This window comes from Phocoena phocoena, chromosome 3 (assembly GCF_963924675.1).
Source record: "Phocoena phocoena chromosome 3, mPhoPho1.1, whole genome shotgun sequence".
Taxonomy (NCBI): domain Eukaryota; kingdom Metazoa; phylum Chordata; class Mammalia; order Artiodactyla; family Phocoenidae; genus Phocoena; species Phocoena phocoena.
Window position 1 is genome coordinate 138,578,237 of NC_089221.1, and position 23,641 is coordinate 138,601,877.

A 23,641-nucleotide genomic window follows, 5' to 3' on the forward strand; every position below is an offset into this window, starting at 1 on the left:
AGAGCCCCTTTATAAAACTTAAACTTTCTAAAAGTCTAAGGAGTTATCGTGTTTCTTTTTTTAATTAATTAATTTATTTTTGGTTACGTTGGGTCTTCGTTGCTGCACGAGGGCTTTCTCTAGCTGTGGTGAGCGGGGGTTACTCTTCATTGCTGTGCACGGGCTTCTCATTGAGGTGGCTTCTTTTGTTGCAGAGCATAGGCTCTAGGCGCGTGGGCTTCAGTAGTTGTGGCACGCAGGTTTCAGTAGTTGTGGCACATGGGCTTATTTGCCCCGCGGCATGTGGGATCTTCCGGACCAGGGCTCCAACCCGTGTCTCCTGCATTGGCAGGCAGATTCTTAACCACTGCGTCACCAGGGAAGTCCAGGAGTTATCATGTTAATTTTAAAATATTCATGTCAAAAAGAATATTCATGTCAGAATTATACTTTAATTACATGGAACACTTGGATGCTGCCTGTGTCCTTAGGCATCATCGGTTCTTCAAAATGAAAAGGCCTCGTTTACTACTATGAGGGTTGTGAAAGGCGCAAGTGACATTACATCAGTGCAGGTGCTTTAACCATGTACAATTATGATTATTTAAAATTCCAGTCAAATTCTACCACAAAAAAATGCTCTTACCACAAAAATTCATTTGTAGTACACAGCAACATACTTTTTTCAAAATATCCTTATATCAGCGATTTGAAACAACCAAAGAATTTGAACTTTGAAGAACATTATTCTCGAAACTGTGTCGTGAGTTACAAAGATGCAGTTATCCGAGAGATATCTACATAAAAATAATCATCATCAAAATCCCTTGGACCAATTTCATTAAATAGTTCTTTATGGCAAAGATCTAATGTGAAAATAATGATGATTTGGAAATACAAGTATGCAATCAGGTTCTTCAAAAAGTGCATATAAATTTAATTATCCCTCGAAGCTATTTTTTGAAATGGGCAAAAATACCAGCAATGTGTCATAAATGCAGTATTTCTGCTCAGAGCAGTGATTTAGAGTTTCATGGCTCGCCAAGGCTAGAGTTCCTCCCAAAGACTGAGAGTATCCACAAAGCAGTCAAGCTAGTCATTATCTAGAATGCTGGATATAAAATCATCAGCTTCCAATTGTTTGATAGGATTAAATAGGAAAACATTGCAAAGAATTGAGAGAGAAAAATGATTTGAAATCCTACTCCACCTCAAACGACCTCTCTGTGTGACCTCTGAAATGGAAATGGGTTATGAAATAAACGCTTTACCCCAGTCAACAGGGTAGGTGACTGAATCATCAAGAAGGATGCTGAAAATGCGGCCTAGAAAAGCACCAACATTATAAAACAGGTCAGCACAGGAAAGAGAATAAAAACACACATACACCAATCTTGCTCATCATATGGCCTTCAGCAAGAATATAAAATAAATTTGAAACAATGAAAATAGTCCCTCGAAATAAAAAACATTCCACCAATCCACACTCTATGAATGTTTTAACTAATTCAGAGGCCACTTTTACTCTGCAATTAATTGCAGAGATAACATTTGTGAAATGCAAAGGCAATAAGGACATCTCGTGTTATGCTGCCATCTCCACCTATTTTTCCAAGCCTGTTGCAGCTAGTTGCACCAATTCCATACAATAAATTCTTGAAATAGCCCTTGGTCTCCTTCCAGACTCTTAGTATCTTCCTTTTATTGCTAGATTACTGCTTCCCTACACGTCCCTCCCAGGGACTTAGGGATGGCACTAAGAGGGTGGCAGCATGACTGAGGGAAGACACTGTGAGCACCTCCCTCCACCAAACTTGGCACACTAGCACAACCTTTGCAGGACTTGTGGTCTGGATGTGAACCAGGGTAGGAGACCTTTGCCCAAAGAGAACCTTAAAGCCAAGTTCAGTCTAACTGGATTGTCAGAAAGACTTACAGCTTTCAATTTCCAAGGTGCAGTTTTGTTCATCCAGTGGGTATCGCCTCAGGTCCATCATGCAGGCAGCTGTGGTTGTGATTCTAGAAGAGAAATATCAATGATACATGCTGTTAGCTGATCCATGACTGAGCTGGAAAAATTAAATGTAAGTCTCAAAGAAGACAGCACTGGGCCTCTAGGAGACTGATTTAGCTTAAGCTCTAACAACAAAAAAAAGAGTGCTACAACTTTGGATAACCATTTTCCTTGATGAGCCTCAGAATGCTTTGTAAATTAAAGAGTGGACTAAATCAGTATTCTCCCAAGATGTGGTCCGTTACCTACTTGGTGCCCAAATCACCTGGGAACGTTCGTTAAACAGGCAGTTCCCATTCTCCAGAAGGTCTTGGGGGTGGGATGGGGCCGTCCCAGGACTCTAGCTTACAAGCATCAAAGGTGATTGAGAAAACCAACATGGATATTACTCTTGCACTCATTTGTTTTCTCCTCCCCTTCTCAAGACCCTAAAATCAAACCTTCTAACAATCTTGGCTTTGGTCCATCATTTTTGACCTTTCTATACATAGTGTGGTGCTTTGCAAGTGTATTAGTATAACACACAATATGCCTTTCATCTGTCACCTGATTTGCTCTGTCCTGAATCATCTGATATTCTCAAGGTCTGTTGGAGAGCTTCCTCCTATCGGTTGGCAGAGTTATTTATTTAGGACACACTGTACCTTTATTAATTTATCAGGGAGAAATGAATATGTCTCTTTAATGTCTTTATATTTCTCTGTCACCATTTTTCACTAAGCTCACTTTTCACTAATTGAAGACCTGCTAGAAAGAGCCAAAAAACATACAGCCAAATGATAAATCATTTATCAATTTGGTTTCTGATCAATAAGGCAGCACAATGCTATGAAAAAGCAGAAGTTTTAAAACACAACAGACATAGGTTTGGATTCTAATTCTGCCTCACTAACTGTGATACACATCCAGATGGTTAATATCTCCTAACCAACCTTAGTTTCTTTGTCTGTAAAAAGGGGGGATTCTTAACAACAACAGTAATAACAGCCTAACAGAGTTTCTGTATGAACTAACAGAATAATTTATGTAAAGAATATAAAAGAGTCCCTATACATAATAGGCCCTTCACATCTGCTGAAAAAAACAAAGAGGAGAAACTGATGTTAAATTTGACCAACTTTGGCTTACTCTGCTCCTAGAGGTACTATACTGTGTGTTGGAAACAGAGAAATAAGATGCAGATCCAGCTTGGGAGAAACAATCCACAGCTAGACCTTTTTCATTAGAAGGTCTTGGGCAGAGCTTAGACAAGTAGTCCAGGTAGACTGACTCTCTGAAATTCCTTAGTTAGGTGTGAAACTCCTCCTCCTCAGCTGTAGGATGGAAATACCTAAATGACAATGTAAGTAGTTCATGCCTCTTTAGTTTGATTACTTCTTCATTAAGGCTTGTGCTCTGTTCATTTTTGTTTTCCTCTTTAGGGATAAGTGAGCATCCTAGGGGTGATGTTCATCCTGGGTTCCTTGCTCTCCTTCACCAGGAGATGGCTACTCTGCCTCAACTCCTTTCCACCTCCACTGCCTTCCTCAGTGTCTATGGTCCCACTGCCTCACTTCCATGTTACTACAGTATCTTGGTCTCCTAGCCTCTCCATTTACCTCCCTACTAACTATAATTCATACAACAGTCAGATGTTTCAAAACCATAGATCAGATTTTATCCCTCCTCTTTAAAATTTTCAGTGGCTCTTCCAAAAAATCCAGTCTTGGCTATGGCCTAGTGTGCCCTGAGTAATCTCACCCTTCTCTCCCAATATTTTCTCATACCAAGTCCTCACTCACTATTCCCAGCCTTTACATTTGTTCTCTCTGCCTAGAACATGTGTCCCCCCCTGATACTCACAGAGCATTTTTGTCCGATCCTTTAGCTCAAAAATCAACTCCTCTGAAAGGGCTTTCCTAAGCAGCCCACCCAAAGTGGCTGCCTTAACTAATGCTCCATCTTAGCTGTTTATTTCCTTCAAGGAATTACTACAATCTGAAATTATCTTGCTTATTTCTTTTCTTGTAAGAACTATTTTTCCCAGTAAAATTTAAGCTGTTTAAAGACACAGACTTTTTTCTATTTACTGTAAGGGAACCAAAAAGTATCTGTTGAAAGGATAAATACATGAATTATACAGAGTCAAGCAGCTGGTTTTGCTGTGCATAAATCTTTTATTTGGAGGATTATTTTATTGCATCATGTCTCTTTTTTTAAACTTACAATGTGTCTTAGGTTTTAGGGATTCTTTTTATATTTTTCACAGTAAGTAAATTTTAATCCACTTAATTAGCATTACATAACTAGTACCAGAGTTTATCTTAGTATCGAACTGATTGTTTTTCCTTTCAATGGGACTGATCAAATACCTATATTTTATAAATTCTAAAAATTATATAAAAATTAACATTCACATCTACTCAGGGTTAAAAAAAGAATTTATTTTGGCTATGTGATACTTGGCTAAATTTTTCACTGGTCCACTGACTTTTTCCAAAGTGTAGATCCAACCTGAATTACCACTAACAGACAGGAAACTGAATTGCGTAGAAGAGAAATAGTCAAAGGAAATATAATTAGGTGCATAGTGGGCATACCAAACTCTCATGCTATTTATGAAAAATAGCAGACAATCTCCATCTTGAGACACTAGAGAAAATCAACTTCATTTGATAGAATGAACACAAAAGACATGAAAGATACAAGAGCATACATACCATGAAAAAGGAGAGCCATAAATAGATGACTGACTGTGTAAGTGAGGTGAAATTTGCAATTGCTACTACAGGTTGTAGTTTACACTTTCTGCTGATGCATATTCATGGCAACTAACATCTGTGAACACTAGTGCCGTGAGCAAGAAAAATAAATTGACTAATTCTATTGCAGAAGCAATTGAGTTTCTACTCATGTTTTAAAAATGAAGTATTATGAAAGTGTTTTTTCTCACATCAACATTCATATTCACACCAATGTTTTACTGGTTTTAATGCTATAGTATACTCTGTAAAACTAAAAAATATATATAGATGTTTTCTAGTTGATGTTTATAAGCATTTGTATCTCCTGTTGGATTAAAATAGAAACTGTAGCCAAAATAATCCATTTGGAATCCTGATCATACAAACCAGGATGAGTGACCTGAGATAAGTCACTTACACGCGCCAATCGTAGGTTGCTCCTGAAACCCTGAACTAAAAACTTGCCATCCTGCTTTGCTGTGAGATGATGAAAGTAGGAAAAAATCTGTAACATTAAATATTCTGCATCTTTTGTTATTACTCACTGCTACTGAGTAAATACAGTGATAACTCATTTAGCCAGTCATTACTTGGTAGTGTTCATATGTATATGTTTGTATACATGAAGAAATGTAGAATACCCACAAACTTATTTTATAAGCAAAGCAGAGCTATAAAATATGATATATAAATATTCAAAAGAGTCATCATGCCATATGTGTATACGAAATTCTTACTAACAACTTTTAGGACAAAGTACTGACGTGTGACAAATCTGCGTATTTTCTAGGTGCTTTGTGAGAGCAGGAACAATTTTTTCCTTATTTCTATCTCAAAAATCTTGCCAGGTGTTGACATATGTCAATAACCCAAGATTAAAATTTAAAAAAAGTAATAATAATAACATAAAACAAAGACAGCCATGGTTATAAGTATTCCCAAATTGAGGATTTGAAGTAATTCTCTAGATTAAGTGTCTGATTTAATTTATATAAAAAATTCTCAAGCAAATTTAAAAGTCAAAATCATCCTTACAGAAGAAGCTACCCTGAAGTGAACCTTACTCAGAAAAGCTCAACATCAAAATCTATTCTCGGGGACTTTCAGATTTGTAACAGGGTTGTTTCTCTAAGAATAAGTCAATAAAACAAATATACTTAAAGGGTTTTCATGAACATGCCTTTCTGAATCCTGATAAAGATCCTTAATGGGCCTTAAATCACTCAACATCACTACTAGGAGTCTTTGAAGTGAAGCTAGTAACTCATTAGGCAGGCATCCTGATTAAGTTTCAAGACCATTGTGAAATATATGAAGACAGTTCTGTTTTCAGTCAAGGATACTTACAAAATTTACCTCATTTACCTGTAGCAAATCTTCTATAGCTAAAAGTGGAAATGTGTCTTCTTTGGGGCTGAATACTATGGCATGAAGAGAGCCACCTTTGGGGAATACTGATTATTCTGACTGGGCTAAGAGATTTTTAGATAAATTTTTATTCCTCAGCCATTGGACACTGTCATCCAAAAATGATTTATGTCATAAAATACTGACATAGTGCAAGGAAACTAAATATGTAAAATAAAATAAGAGTCACTAAAGGCATGCATAAAATCAAGAAATAAAACAACAGTGCCAGCATTTCATATCAAAGCCATAATAGATATTTTATGGTGTCATTACCTGAGATTTACTGATACTACTATATCATTCCAAGTTTGAATATGACCAAAGACAGTTATTAAGTAATAATAAATGCCTCTGCCACTCAGCCAATAGGAAATAACTCAGAATCATCAACGTGACACACTTGGGGTCTTTCAGCAGATTCTTCAAGAGGAACTTCAGGAGCTAGAATACATGGTTAAACATGTGCTTTCAAATGTGAAAACTTGTTAGGATTTCATCCAGAGATTATCGAAAAGTGACTCTGGAGTTTTACTTTGTTTGATTTCTTTATCTAGACAACCATCTAGCTATTCCACACAAAAAAACTTGCTTTCAGCATCTTTGTGTATATTTTTAAGAAAGTCAGCTGCCTTATCCTCAACTATATTCAAAACATATTGTTCTAATTCACCACATGCTTTTCCTTTGTTCAAAATGTACATTTACCTAAAAGCACAACTTATTCTAATTACAAGGAATAAAGAAACCCCCTGGCATTAGTATACAGGATTAATAGAGAAAAATTAGGATGTTAAAAATGGTCAGTTATCAAAAAATACATTGATACATATTTTGTGAGCTGTAAAGCAAACATTAAAGACTTCAGCTCTGGGGGAAAATTCCAATTACTGAATTTAAGCATTAGAGGATGAACTGAAATTTCGAAAAGTTCTAAAGAGCTCATCTGAGTCATTTCCCACAAAGGTACTTAAAATTTTTGTTTTAATATCTCCAAGAAGACTTGACATTATTTTCTATCTTACAACTATTTTATCTGGGAAACTAATTTCTCACATATATCCTCTCTTGTGATATGCTCTTGCTTTTTGTAGAGTAGACAGAACATCTACTGTAGGGTTTAGGTGGCTTCAGCTCTGGCATGCTCGATAATAGTAAATATACCTCAAATTAACTGACCACTTACTATATTCCAGACATGATCTACTGTTACTGAAATGTATCATCTCATTTAACATGAGGAGTGTCCTATTACTATACCCATTTTACAGATAGGAAAATTGAGAGAGGGCAGACAGAAGAAGTGAGAACTACAATCCTGCAACCTGTGGATTGAAAACCACATTCACAGAAAGACAGACCAAAGGAAACGGCAGAGGACTATGCATGACATGAAGGAACAAGATAAAACCCCATAAAAGCACCTAAAGAAGTGGAGATAGGCAATCTTCTAGAAAAAGAAGTCAGAATAATGATAGTGAAGATGATCCAGGACCTCGGAAAAAGAATGGAGGCAAAGATCAAGAAGATGAAAGAAATGTTTAACAAAGACCTAAAAGAATTAAAGAACAAACACCTAGAAGAATTAAAGAACAAACAAACAGGGATGAACAGTACAATAACTGAAATGAAAGTCACACTAGAAGGAATCAATAGCAGAATAACTGAGGCAGAAGAATGGATAAGGGACTGGGAAGACAGGATGGTGGAATTCACTGCCATGGAGCAGTGAATAAAGAATAAAGAAAAAAGAATGAAAAGAAATGAAGACAGCATAAGAGAACACTGGGACAACATTAACCACACCAACATTCGCATTATACAGGTCCCAGAAGGAGAAGAGAGAGAGAAAGGACCCCAAAAAATAGTTGAAGAGATTATAGTGAAAAACTTCCCTAACATGGGAAAGGAAATAGCCACCCAAGTCCAGGAAGCACTGAGAGACCCAGGCAGGATAAACCCAAGGAGAAATATGCCAAGACACGGAGTAATCAAATTGACAACAATTAAAACAAAGAAAAATTATTGAAAGCAGCAAGGGAAAAATGACAAATAACATACAAGGGAACTCCCACAAGGTTAACAGCTGATTTCTCAGCAGAAATTCTACAAGCCAGAAGGGAGTGGCATGATATACTTAAAGTGATGAAACGGAAGAACGTACAACCAAGATTACTCTACCCAGCACAAATCTCATTCAGATTCGATGTAGAAATCAAAAGCATTACAGACAAGCAAAAGCTAAGAGAATTCAGCACCACCAAACCAGCTCTACAACAAACGCTAAAGGAACTTCTCTAAGTGGGAAAAACAAGAGAAGAAAAGAACCTACAAAAACAAACACAAAACAATTAAGAAAATGGTAATGGAAACATACATATTGATAATTACCTTAAATGTCAAAGGATTCAATGCTCCAACCAAAAGACACAGGCTTGCTGACTGGATACCAAAATAAGACCCATATATATGCTGTCTACAAGAGACCCACTTCAGACCTAGGGACACATACAGACTGAAAGTGAGGGGATGGAAAAAGATATTCCATGCAAATGGAAATCAAAAGAAAGCTGGAGTAGCCATACTCAAATCAGATAAAATAGACTTTAAAATAAAGAATGTTACAAGAGACAAGGAAGGACAATACATAATGATCAAAGGATCAACCAAGAAGAAGATATAACAATTATAAATATATACGCACCCAAGATAGGAATACCTCAATACATAAGGCAACTGCTAACAGCTCTAAAAGAGGAAATCAACAGTAACACAATAATAGTGGGGAACTTTAACACCTCATTTACACCAATGTACAGATCATCCAAAATGAAAGTAAATAAGGAAACAGAAGCTTTAAATGACACAATAGACGAGATAGATTTAATTGATATTTACAGGACATTCCATCCAAAAACAGCAGATTACACTTTCTTCTCAAGTGCGCATGGAACATTCTCCAGGATAGATCACATCTTGGGTCACAAATCGAGCCTCACTGAATTTCAGAAAATTGAAATCATATCAAGCATCTTTTCAGACCACAACGCTAAGAGATTAGAAATGAATTAGAGGCAAAAAAACGTAAAAAACACAAATACATGGAGGCTAAACAATACATTACTAAATAACCAAGAGATCACTGAAGAAATCAGAGAGGAAATCAAAAAATACCTAGAGACAAATGACAATGAAAACACGACAACCCAAAACCTATGGAATACAGCAAAAAGCAGTTTTAAGAGGGAAGTTTATAGCAATACAATCCTACCTTAACAAACAACGAACATCTCAAATAAACAATCTAACCTTGCACCTAAAGAAACTAGAGAAAGAAGAACAAACAAAACCTAAATTTAGTAGAAGGAAAGAAATCATAAAGATCAGAGCAGAAATAAATGAAATAGAAACAAAGAAAACAATAGCAAAGATCAATAAAACTAAAAGCTGGTTATTTGAGAAGATAAACAAAATTGATAAACCATTAGCTAGACACATCAAGAAAAAGAGGGAGGGGACTCAAATCAATAAAATTAGGAATGAAAAAGGAGAAGTTACAACAGACACTGAAGAAATACAAAGCATCCTAAGAGACTACTACAAGCAACTCTATGCCAATAAAATGAACAACCTGGAAGAAATGGACAAATTCTTAGAAAGGTATAAACTTCCAAGACTGAACCAGGAAGAAACAGAAAATATGAACAGACCAATCACAAGTAATGAAATTGAAACTGTGATTTAAAATCTTCCAACAAACAAAAGTCAGGGCCAGATGGCTTCACAGGTGAATTATATCAAACATTTAGAGAAGAGCTAACACCCATCCTTCTCAAACTCTTCCAAAAAATTGCAGAGGAAGGAACACTCGCAAACTCATTCTATGAGGCCATCATCACCCTGACACCAAAACCAGACAAAGATGCTTCAAAAAAAGAAAATTAGAGACCAATATCACTGATGAATATAGATTGAAAAATCCTCAACAAAATGCTAGCAAACAGAATCCAACAATACATTAAAAGGATCATACACCATGATCAAGTGGGATTTATCACAGAGATGCAAGGATTCTTCAGTATACGCAAATCAATCAATGTGATACACCATATAAACAAACTGAAGAATAAAAACCATATGATCATCTCAATAGATGCAGAGAAAGCTTTTGACAAAATTCAACCCTCATTTATGATAAAAACTCTCCAGAAAGTGGGCACAGAGGGAATCTACTTCAACATCATAAAGCCCATATATGACAAACACACAGCAAACATCATTCTCAATGATGAAAAGCTGAAAGCATTTCCTCTAAGATTAGGAACAAGACAAGGATGTCCACTCCCACCACTATTATTCAACATTTTTCTGGAAGTCGTAGCCATGGCAATCAGAGAAGAAAAAAAATAAAAGGAATACAAATTGGAAAAGAAGAAGTAAAACTGTCACAGTTTGCAGATGACACAATACCATACATAGCGAACCCTAAAGATGCCACCAGAAAACTACTAGAGCTAATCAATGAATTTGGTAAAGTTGCTGGATACAAAATTAATGCACAGAAATCTCCTGCATTCCTATACAGTAATGATGAAAAATCTGAAAGAGAAATTAAGGAAACACTCCCATTTACCACTGCAACAAAAAGAATAAAATACCTAGGAATAAACCTACCTAGGGAGACAAAAGACCTGTATGCAGAAAACAGTAAGACACTGATGAAAGAAATGAAAGATGATACCAACAAATGGAGAGATATACCATGTTCTTGGGTTGGAAGAATCAATATTGTGAAAATGACTATACTACCCAAAGCAAGCTACAGATTCAATGCAATCCCTATCAAATTACCAATGGCATTTTTTACAGATCTAGAACAAAAAGTCTTAATATTTGTATGGAGACACAAAGACCCCAAAGAGCCAAAGCCGTCTTGAGGGAAAAAAATGGAGCTGGAGGAATCATATTCCCTGACTTCAGACTATACTACAAAGCTACAGTAATCAAGACAATATGGTACTGGCACAAAAAGAGAAATATGGATCAATGGAACAGGATAGAAAGCCCAGAGATAAACTCATGCACCTATGGTCAACTAATCTATGAGAAAGGAGGCAAGGGTATACAATGGAGAAAAGACAGTCTCTTCAATAAGTGGTGCTGGGAAAACTGGACAGCTACATGTAAAATAATGAAATTAGAACACTCCCTAACACCATACACAAAAATAAACTCAAAATGGATTAAAGACCTAAATGTAAGACTGGGTACTATAAAACTCTTAGAGGAAAACATAGGAAGAGCACTCTTTGACATAAATCACAGCAAGGTCTTTTTTGATCCACCTTCCAGGGTAATGGAAAAAAAAACAAAGATAAACAATTGGGACCTAATGAAACTTAAAAGCTTTTGCATAGCAAAGAAAACCATAAACAAGATGAAAAGACAACCCTCAGTATGGGAGAAAATATTTGCAAATGAATCATCAGACAAAGAATTAATCTCTAAAATTTACAAGCAGCTCATGCAGCTCAATATCAAAAAAACAAACAACGCAATCCAAAAATGGGCAGAAGACCTAAATAGACATTTCTCGAAAGAGGATATACAGATTGCCAACAAACACATGAAAGGATGCTCAAAATCACGAATCATTAGAGAAATGCAAATCAAAACTACAATGAGGTATCACCTCACACCAGTCAGAATGGCCATCAACAGAAAATCTACAAACAACAAATGCTGGAGAGGGTGTGGAGAAAAGGGAACCCTCTTGCACTGTTGGTGGGAATGTAGGTTGATACAGCCACTATGGAGAACAGTATGGAGGTTCCTTAAAGAACTAAAAATAGAATTACCATATGACCCAGCAATCCCACTACTGGGCATATACCCAGAGAAAACCATAATTCAAAAACAGTCATGTACCACAATGTTCCCTGCAGCTCTATTTACAATAGCCAGGACATGGAAGCAACCTAAGTGTCCTTCGACAGACGAATGGATAAAGAAGTTGTGGCACATACACACAATGGAATATTACTCAGCCATAAAAAGAAACGAAATTGAGTTATTTGTAGTGAGGTGGATGGACCATAGTGTCTGTCATACAGAGTAAAGTAAGTCGGAAAGAGAAAAATATCCTATATTAACGCATATATGTGGAATCTAGAAAAATCGTACAGATGAACCGGTTTGCAGATTAGCAGAAATAGAGACACAGATGTAGAGAACAAACGTATGGACACCAAGGGGGGAAAGCAGACATGGGGAGTGGTGGTGGGATGAATCGGGAGACTGGGATTGACATGTATACACTAATATGTATAAAATAGATAACTAGTAATATCCTGCCATAAAAAAATAAAATAAAATTCAAGAAAAAAATTTGAAAAAGAAAACTGAGGCACAGATTGGTAGAGTGATTTTCTCTAAAAGTCACAGAGGGTGTGGTGGACTTGAGATTTAAATCGAGGATGGTTGTCTCCAGAGCCCAGGTACTTAACTACCAGGCTATCACTAACTAGCTAGTTGACCTTGATGAAGTCATTTAGCTTCTCTGGAGGACTGGCCAATTTCTTATATCCCAAATGAGCTTGGAAATTCTATGATGCTATGAAAATACATTACATGTTCAGTGACCCTGTATATTTTGTAATTTTGTTTTACCCACACACTCAAATGCTGTATTTCACAGCTGTTCATTCTGTTTTAGTCAATTATGTAGATTAGCCCACCCCAGACAGGCACAAACAGGCCTTTCCCCTAGGAGTCCCACTTAATGTTCTCTCCTGATCGAAGGCTCCTTCAGCATTTTTCTTCCAGCGTATGCTCTTGATTTACCTCCACAGAAGCCTTCTGCTTAAATGAAAATCTCCAATACTCATGCATAACTGTTTTTAAAAACTCTTTACAAGTCTTCATGTAGAGTCACATGGGCTACTATGCTCAACTTTGTAATCACCAAAAAAAGTAAGATTGCTAGCAATCATGCTCCCATTTGATAAATCGTGCCTTTCAGATTAGAGCTATTTGTACTCTTCTGCAGCTGTTTGGCTTTCTGTGACTCCTTGCTTTTCTGGAATCTTATTCTCTGTAAAGATACCCTGCTCATTAAAGGAGACACAGGTTTCTACTACAAACTCAGGGATTATAATGAAAGACATTTCCTTGAGTGACACGCCTATGGAATCCAAACAGCAGTATCTAACATAATCTCATTTTGTAAGCATATAAATCCTAATCAATCAAAATATTAATAGATACGGACATACCAATCTGTAGTCAGTCCCTTGTTTATCAAGATTCCCCATAGTACATTCCTGGTGGTCTCATCCACATATCCTATGCTTATCGCACAGTGAGAATATCCTCTCTTCTTTCTAGGTTATATCTTAAAGGGAGCCTGACCCTGAGAAAAAGCAACCTAATTTTTTTTCTACTTTCTGACTCACACCCTAACAACTGAAATCTGGCTTCAGATCACTGTAAGAGATTTAATTATACCAGAGCCACTTACCAACTGGAAAGATATATTGCCAGGACTCTAATTATTTCAACAGGGATTTTTTTTTTTGGTTTGTTTTCACAATTTAAAACAATGTTTAGATATGTCAGATACTTTTTGCTGCATTCAATATTTAAAATATTTTATTTTGATTTATGATGCATCAGAGACATACCATTTCACAATAAGTTCAGCGACTTTATTCCAGTCCTTTAATTTTCTTTTTTTTAACAAAGTAAGTGGCTCACAGACACTGATTTATAGCTGGTCAGTGACTGACGGAGGTTACAACCTCAGCTGGGTCTGCTGTCACTTCTTCCACATTCAGTCCAGTATTAATTTAAAATGTAAACGCCACATGCTGGAGGTTGTCCTTTGTCTCTCCAGCTCCACCCTCCACCCTTAATCACCAGACTAGACTGCATCGACTTAAAAACTACCACCCCGGTTCTCTGGCTTCAGGTTGGATTTGGCCAACAGGGAGCAGACCAGGAGTTTGGGAGAGGGGGAGAGTGAGAGATCAGGGGAAGTGTACCCCAGGCCCCATACAGAGGAACTTGTATACAGGTCCCCTGACCATTCCCTCTTTTCCAAGTCTGGGATTCTAGGGAGCAGATGGCAACCTGCTGATCCTATCTCTGAGAGGGAGGGGGCGCTGTTCCTTCTCTTTGTAAATCGCCCTTTTATTACATTCATCCCAAATTATCCCATTTTCACTATGCCATCTGTTTCCTGTTGGGCCCCTGACTGATAGAATATATTATAGAAATGTATTTAAATCTGAAGTTTCTCTAGCTAGGCTGTCAAAAAAATTCGAAGCATTCCATTTCTGGGTCTTTTGTCTTGGGATTTTAGGGATGAGAGGATGAAGTTTCCTTCCACCTTAAATGAACTGCCTCCTTCCTATGATTCCAGTCTCAGTTCTCTGTAGCCCACCCAAAAAGCGTTCTCCCTCCACCTTAGCTAAAGCAGCCCGTCGTCCCCTACCATTGGTCACTGTCTCATCTCACTTTATTTCCTTCATAATACTTATCACTATCTTAATTTAGTCTGTGTATGCACTGGCTTATTCATCATTCTCTGTCTCCCTAGTAGACTGAGTTTACATTAAGTTGGGTTTCTACGAAGCAGACACTGAAGGATGCTCACCAGGGATCACCACCTGTGAAAGGAAGGGAGAAGAAGCAGGACCAGACAAAGGAAGATGCAGATGCAGGATGCTGGCCCAACAATACGGAAGTTCTGGTGGGAGTACTGCCACCAGAGTTACTCACATGAGACTGAAATGACTTTTCAACCACCTCTGTCCTCTACCATCACTACACACACACACCTTCCCTGAGTGGCTGGCATCTGATGTCTGAGGAGAAGATTCAATGAATTAAAAGGTCAGTGGGAAACATGTTCTGAGGTTGATCCAGGCCTCGACATGCCCTCACACATATGTATTTTCCCTGCAGTGCATGGTTGCAACTGTGATAACCTGAATTACTGCTGCTGTTAATTTTTAAACACAAAACATAAATTACTCAGAGCTGCCTCCTGTCACATACTGGTAACTCAGCTTGTACTTCCGACTCTAATAAAAGCCACCAACACTGCCGTCTCAGACTTATCTGCCACTCTGATCTCTAATGGCAAAAGATTTCCATCTCAATGGCATTTTTGCTATTTAAGTCTTTTACATAAAACAGGCAGCAAACATGTGGGAAAATGTTTCACATCATTAGAAACCACACATTTGTGTTAAAAACTTATACAGTGCTCTATGTCAATTATATCTCAATGGAACTGGAAGAAAACAATTAAAAATAAATAAAAAGCATAACACAAAATAAAAAAGATGAGAAAAATATAAATTAAACCATGAGGATTATTACCTATTTAATCAGCAAAAAATTAAAGACCTTATAATATTTACTTGTACAGATTCTGCAGGGAAACAGACCCTCTCACACACACTGCCAGTAGAATTATAAATCAGAACAGACTTTCAGGATGGTACTGTAATAGAGAAGAATGGCCAGCATAGTGTTTGGTGATCTTCTGTAAGAGTGGGATACACAGGGGCACAGAGCTCAAGAACAGAGGCCTTGGCAATGAGTGGTCCTGGGCCCACATCTTGACTCTGTCTCTTGCTGTGTGACCCTGAGCCAACACATAAAGAGGAGCTGCTATAATAAAGGTCCTTTTGAATGCTGGACAATTATTTCTTCAGAATTCTATGGAAGCATGACCCTAAGCATCTCACCAAAAAGCAATGACTTTCTTCTGACTTGTAAAAATCACCTCATTTCTTCAGAAGCTTTTAGCTACTTAGGATGAAGTTCTGAAGTGGGGGGCAGGGGGTACCTGTGGATCACAGAGCCCCTTATAGGTGAAGACTAATTAAAACAAAAAATTGAAAAGCTAAGATGGAAACGATATATTTGAAAAGTTACCCCTAAAACACATCTGTAATACAGGGTAGTTTGAAAAAACAAGAAGAAAAGAAAAAACAAATTGCCTTGTACCCAAATGACGATGCACTGAATAGGAAGCTTAACTGACTAAATAAAGAATTGAAGCAGAATAAAGTGAATCATTTTAAAAAAAAACCTGGGGCTCATTTTAAAGAAAACATTCAAAGAAACAGAAAAGCCTCACAAAAAAAGAGCATAAACACTTATGTTGAAAATGACAGGGCTTCCCTGGTGGCGCAGTGGTTGAGAGTCCGCCTGCCGATGCAGGGGACGCGGGTTCGTGCCCCGGTCCGGGAAGATCCCACATGCCGCGGAGCGGCTGGGCCCATGAGCCATGGCCACTGAGCCTGCGTGTCCGGAGCCTGTGCTCCGCAATGGGAGAGGCCACAACAGTGAGAGGCCCGCGTACCGCAAGAAAAAAAAAAAAAGAAAATAACAGACAATTTACAATACAGGTCACTAAAATATTACAGCACATCACAAAAAGGTAAAAATGAAGACAAGCACATCCAATTCCTGGATGAAAAATGAAAATTGAAAATAGAAGATATCATAAGGAAAAGGTGTGTAGCAGTCTTTTTATATGGATAATTTCATTTCCTCCAACCTGGGAGATGGGAACAGGGTTGGAAGAATGAGAAGATGGAAAGCCAAATTAAAGAATGGCTACGCTGTCAATACTTTCCCCAGCTCGCCTGGTCTCTCTGTCTGTTAGTTTCTCTCTCTAGAAAAAAAGTATGGAAAAATGGCTTCATAATTCAGTAAAATGTTACTGAGTATTTAAACCCTGAAAATTAATTGTTTAACAAATAGCTGAGTGAGCTCTGCTGTTCCAGCTGGAGAAGAGAACAGACTGATAGAGTAATAAGAGCCTCTATTTTTACGGAGGGCTCAAGGGAGAGATGATCTGCTGTTCGCATCGTCCAAACAGGAAGCTATGGTCATAAATTCTAACATGAAGGACATGGAGGATTTAGGTTAAATAGAAAGATGACTTGGCTGATAGTGAAGGCTATAAAATCATGAAATGGCTCCCCGGGGTGGATGGTAGATTTCTCTTTCTGGAAATGATGTGTAAAGAAGAGGCTCGTCTGTCAGGATGATGGAGGGGGACCTAAGCACGGTATCAGGATGGTCTCAGTGACAGTCTGTATATTCTGGTTCACTAAAGCAGCCTCTATCTTTAATTTCCAGCAACTAAAGCAAATGCCTAAATCCCTTAGAGCCTGGGCACACCTTTGCTAATTTGGCTTGTAATGGATTTTAGCTTAATAAAACAGACAATAACTTGAGGAGTTGCTAAATGTAATTAAATAACTGAAGAGGTGTAATACAACCTATAAACATTAAAGCATTTCAACACACACTTAATGACAACCAGGTCCAGGTAAAGATGTATTTCTGTCAGGTAATTACTAACAGAATTGTTTAGGACGCAGAGGACTGGGATACAAACAACATTAAACGTTGGTTTAACTATCATATTAGTTAAACGTTGGTTTAACCATCATATTAGTTAAGGCATTTGTGGTGGTGTAACACCATAATGTCACTAATGAGTAATTATTTCTACAGCAATTACTTTTTAAGTGATTAAGATGCATTGTATCGCTGTGACCCAATTGACTTTATATTTGCTTTCTCAATAGCTTCCTTGTCTTCCCTACCACCCCCCCTTCCTGAAGCATATTAGACTGTCTTTTTCTCACAGGAAAATAATAGATTAATAATTACCAAATGCATACTGTTCCTGAGAGAAATACAATGCAGCAAGCTAATGTCTGCTAATTCTTAAGCTACCATTAAGGAGTTGAAGAGAGTATCAGGATTTTGAGTTGGATAATATATACATTTAAAACCTAAAATTTACAAGTTTATCATCATTTGGTCAATGAGTGAAAGAAAGGTATTAAGCCTCTGAATTGTAATATACCTGAATGATAATAAAGGTGTTGACCAATATTAATTTATCCACAGAGAGCTTACATTCTGCATGGTGTTTACTAAGCCCTGTAGAAGATATTTAGTAAAATTATTAAGATATAGTCTTTGGCCCTAAGAACCTTAAAATCAAAGCCCAGATACAAGATAATCTGATGTAGAAAGATATTAGCTTTGTCATCCTGGATCGCAACTAAAGCAAAGGCCTTCATCTCTTTGAGCCTCAATACTACTTTTTTTAAAAAATAAATGTATTTATTTATTTTTGGCTGCATTGGGTCTTCATTGCTGTGCATGGGCTTTTCTCTAGTTGCGGCGAGCAGGGGCTACTCTTCATTGTGGTGCGTGGCCTTCTCATTGCAGTGGCTTCTCTTGTGGAGCATGGGCTCTAGGCATGTGGGCTTCAGTAGTTGTGGCTCGCAGGCTCTAGAGTGCAGGCTCAGTAGTTATGGCCCACGGGCTTAGCTGCTCCACGGCATGTGGGATCTTCCCAGACCAGGGCTCGAACCTGTGTCCCCTGCATTGGCAGGAGGATTCTTAACCACTGCACCACCAGAGAAGTCCCAAGCCTCAATACTATTAATAGCATAACAACAATATGAGCAACTACCACTTAGAATAGATGTAAGGACTTAATGCATAGAAATTGTTTATCATGGCTTAAACATTCTTACAAACTTTAGCTCTAAATATAAAAATAATTACATATTTATTTATATTTACTATTATTAGTCATATGTTAAGTATGAATAATTTGCGTCATAAGATCTCTGATAAGGGAGATAATTGGAAGCTGAAGGAGTCATTGCAGAGGAAATGAGCTATTGGCTAGGTGATGAAGGATGGGCAAGATTTTGCTAGATAGAGTGTAAGGGAGGGTTTTCCATCCCAGCAGTGTGAGCACATGCCCAGAGCCAAGGACATATGAGTAAAATGGCTACAGAAACTTGAGTGGTAAGAAAATTTGTTGAGATTTACACCTGGTGAAAGGCTGATGAAGACAAACAGTGGTTGATCTTAAGTCCAGGTCACCTAGTTTATATTTTATCTATTGAAACCCGCAGAGCACAGTATGACATAATATGAAACAAAGTGCTAATATTATAATTTACTTAAATCTGATTGATGAGTCATAAACTCAGATGCCCAGAGAGTCAGGCTTATGGCCTCTGTACTATGAGGAGTAGACTCTACCTAAGACAACAGGGAATGGTGGGAATCAGGGTCAAATGGAAAAAACATACTCTGTCAGAACAAGGAAGAAACATACTCTGTCAGAATAAGGTACCAATGTCTCAGCTTCAGTTACTTGTTGCCATGTGGGTAATAAGGCCCAGTGTTTCCGACCTTTCGATTTTTTAAATGATAACTAGGAAATATAAATATTAAAATGAAATGTGCTTAATTTTTAAAAGTACCATGTTAGTCAAATAAAATACTTGTATGAATTGGGTTATGTCCTGAGGGCTGATAGTAGGCAGCCCTTGATATTATGTGAATTTATAAATGAGGAAAGCAAGTCTCTGAGGCATGGAGTGATTCACTATAATTGACAAAGAGAGTGAGTTACAGGCAGTGCTGGGATCTGAACCAATGGAAACTTTATCCAGGATTAAACTAGAACTCACTGGAGGTTAAGGCTTTATTCCACTTAGTGTGGAACAGGGTGAACACATGCCCAGAGTCAGGACAGCTGTGAGGTTTCAGTGCAACCTTCATTTCACTAATAGGTGTCTTCACATTTTAGATTATTTTTCATTACAACCTCAAAGGAAACAGTTTAGCAGATGAACACAAGTCAAAATAAAATTAAAAAAAAAAACAAGTGTGAATGTGGGTTTTCTTTTCTTCATTTCAGTGCAGTAGAGAGGAAAGAACATGTCCTGGGGAGTCACGCAGCCATTCAGACCTGGGTGCAAACACCACTGTTCACCATTTCCTAGTTATGCCGCTTGAGGAGGTCAGTTTGCTTGCCTTTAAAATGAAAATAACGATGTCTAGCATATAGAGTTTCTGGAGGATAACATGGAATTGTATAACTTGATGACATGTTATCACATACAAGGAAGAGTGATAATGTCTGGAAACTTGGTTTTAAACACTGATTTAAGAAAGTCAGGAAAGAACGATTTAACAATTAGAAACGGATGTTCTGATATGAGCATTTCCAGTCAACTTCCCTGGGAAGCATAAGTTAAAACTCAGCAATAGTAATAGCCAATTAAATTATTAATATACTATTCTACCATTCACATAATATAGGTCAGTGAAAATTTCAGACCATGGTAAAGCAGAAATAAGTAAGGACGACTTAGATATGGTATTGTTATTAAGATTAATTGCTTTTAGGATACACTACAGGATAGAAGAATTGTGAGTTAAAGTCAGTTTTCACAGTGTGAGGAAATGAGTTACTGAAAAATTTCAAGAAAATTAATGAGTTGAAGAAATAAGCAAGATTTCTAGCAGAACAGGAGAGTTCTCCTGGATTTACAACTGTGACTTCGAAATACACAAAATTAACATTTTTGGAAAAGAGATGGGATAATATTTGGAACCAGTCTTGGATTTATATCTGGACCTGGCATTTCTAGCTCTGAGACCCTGTGGATGTTATTAATTCTTCTCTCAGTCTCCTTTTCTGTAACACATGGATAAAAATGTCTGTTTTATAGCAGTGCTGATGGGAAATCAAATAAAATGATGTCCATGAAGCATTTAGAGCAATCACTTGCAAATCCTCAGTGTTCAGTATATGGTACCTGTTCTTACCATCGCTATTATCATCTATTTTAAGATTCTGAATGAGGTCAAGAGGAAAATGGTGAAATATTTTTAATGAGATTAAAGGAAAAAAGGAAGCAATTAAAAATAATGCAAAAAATATTGCAATTAATGCTTTGGACACATGGATGGTATGATGTCTTTTTATATTAAAAGTAACATAATATATGTCGTCTAGAACAACAAATTCATATTTACACCTTCCTTTTACATAATGTTGTGAATGCTCCATCGAACAGTAGCTTCCATGACAACAGGGGATGCATTAAGTATACGTTTTGTGTCTCTCATAACGATTAGTAAAGTATCCTACAAAAACCATGCAGGCAAACCACTTAACAATGTAGAGCAGTTTCCAGATTTTCTCTGTACAGTCTTTATACTTCTTTCTCTAATAATGGAGTTTTTAATAGATGCAAAGGAATGAGACATGTAACACGTCCATCCTCAGATTCATTTGAAAATAAATACCTAAGATTAGTCATTTCCTAAGGTGAATGTCCAATCAATTTTCTCAATTCTGGAAAATACTATTTTCTGTTTAAAGCATAATTAGTGTAATATTTGATATATGTAGCTATTGAACTGGTACCATTTATAAGACTGGTGTTCATTAATTATGAAATATTTAATAAAAATTTGGGGATTGCTTTATCTGTCTGAAGAACTGGACCATGTTATATACAGAACAAGTTATATTAGAATAATACTTTGTAGGGGCCAAACTATCAAATTGGTCGCACATGGCTTTGAAAATGTGAGTCTGAATGCCTTTAAGGAGGATGTGCGTTTTCCAGTTTCTCTAAGTGCCCATCCTTCCCTATGACACCTTTCCAGGTTCTCTTCATTTAGTAATCTGCCCAGCCCCAGTGGATATCTGAGTTTGTGACCCTGGCTCGCAGATACTTGATCTGTTGCATAGCAGATACCAGTAGTCCAAAAGCAGAATCATTACAAGCTTTCAAATATATTTGTCCAATCAGCACTCTTTTTCATATGAACATAAGGGTTTATTGGAACTAGATGAACACAATCTATACTGAAGAACTTATTCCATCTTTGAGAGAAATAACTCTTCTGTAAGTCAAATTGATGGATTTGTGAGTTATTGGGGCAATGAACAATCAAATAAGGTAAACAGCAGTGCCTTCAAGAGATCTCAAAGAGATGGTGTACAGACCATCTCTGTAAGAGGATGCAAACTTTTAAACTCTTTATTGAAATATAACCTTTGAAAACTGTTTCATTGAAATATATGTCCAGAAAAGTGCTCAATTTATAAGTATATAGCTTGATGAATTTGATGGGGTACCATACTTGAGTAATAGCACCCAGAAGGTATGGATTATTTCCAGCGTCCAGAAGCCCTTCTCAAGGCCCTTCCAGTAGCTGCCCTTCCCCAAGGTATCCACTTCCCCTAATTCTCTCACCTTAGATAGTTTTCCTGCAATAGAACTTCATATGAAAGGAATCACAGTGTGCTCTATTTTGTGTTTGGCTTTTTGAATTCAACATTATTTCCGAGATTTATGCTTATACTTTAGGGGGATGAGAGTAGCAAAACCATCTGACATTATGTGCCAAGGGCTCTGACAAGATGGGCTCACAGGGATTCACTGTATGCTTTTCTATATATGTGGGGTAATTTGAAAGAAAAATGCATAGTAGAAGCTGGAAAATAAGAAATATATACATATAAGCTATAACAAGTATTATGCATTAAGATGTTCTTTAGGGAAAAAATATCAAATGTTTCTCCATCCATGGATATATATATATTAAGAAAAGAGAGAGGTGTAGCACCCAAAGTGTTGAAGGAAAAATCAATGTTACTAGTTTATATGGACCTTCCAGTAATTCTTTGACAAATGTCACCTTTGGCCACAAAAGAAGCAGTAAAGAATTATGCTCACTATTATTTTTCCTAATTGCCCTCTTCACATCAGTTTCTGATTATTTACCAACTAAACATTTCTCGACTTTATTAAAATTATTCCTAAAAATACTTCACTGGTATATTTATCGATTATTTCCTATCAGAAGAGTCTTGTAGGATGTTTCTCTGCCAATATTCAAAAATTGTAGAAAGTATTTATAAAGCAATAATATATTTATCTTCCTATATGCTTAAATAAAAGTATCACTGATGTATCAGTCCTTTATGAAAAAAGGTTACATTTCCTAGAAAAGGTTATAGATTTCTATGAAACATATGTCAAATCTCTGTTCTAATGTTTGGTATTTATTTATTTTGATGAAAATATTACTGAACTGTCTCAACCATCTCTTCCTGTATATTTAAATTGGAATATATGACATTTCATAAGAAAGAGCTCCGATGTAAAAATGTACTAAATATTAGGGAAAAGTACTGTGGATTTAGGCAGCAAGCATACCCAAATTTCCTTCTGAACTGAGAAAAATTTAATATTATACTGTAAAAATGCTTATATATATTATTATATCAACTGATACTTTGCAACAAATACTTCAGAAGATTTTTCAGTGCAATGATAAATGCTCTTTGTAGTCAAGTCCTAAAAATTCAAAGATTTTAAATGATTTTCCAAGTCATAAAAAGGATGAGTAAATGCACATTTGATCACATACTCCCTGATTAAAATTCTTAATGGCTTCCTTTCCTCTAAAGATGAAGTCCAAACCCCCAAATATTACCAACAAAAGGCCCTTCTTTCCTCTCCAACTCATACCTCACTTTCATAGCTTGCTCCCTCACGGCCCATACTTTAGCCATTCTGAAATTCTTTTACTTACCTTTCTTCCTTTCCTTTTTCCTAAACATGCTGTTCCCTCTACCTGGCAT

At 36.9% G+C, this 23,641-nt stretch overlaps 1 protein-coding gene across 3 annotated transcripts in view; it reads right to left on the reverse strand.

Moving 5' to 3' along the window:
- GABRB2 (gamma-aminobutyric acid type A receptor subunit beta2) overlaps positions 1 to 23,641 on the reverse strand; it is a 292,384-nt gene that overhangs the window by 149,593 nt on the left and 119,150 nt on the right. For all 3 annotated transcript variants that reach the window (XM_065873312.1, XM_065873311.1, XM_065873310.1), the window contains exon 5: positions 1,916 to 1,998. In XM_065873312.1, coding sequence (XP_065729384.1) covers positions 1,916 to 1,998 — 83 coding nt within the window. The remainder of the gene's footprint in view (positions 1 to 1,915; positions 1,999 to 23,641) is intronic.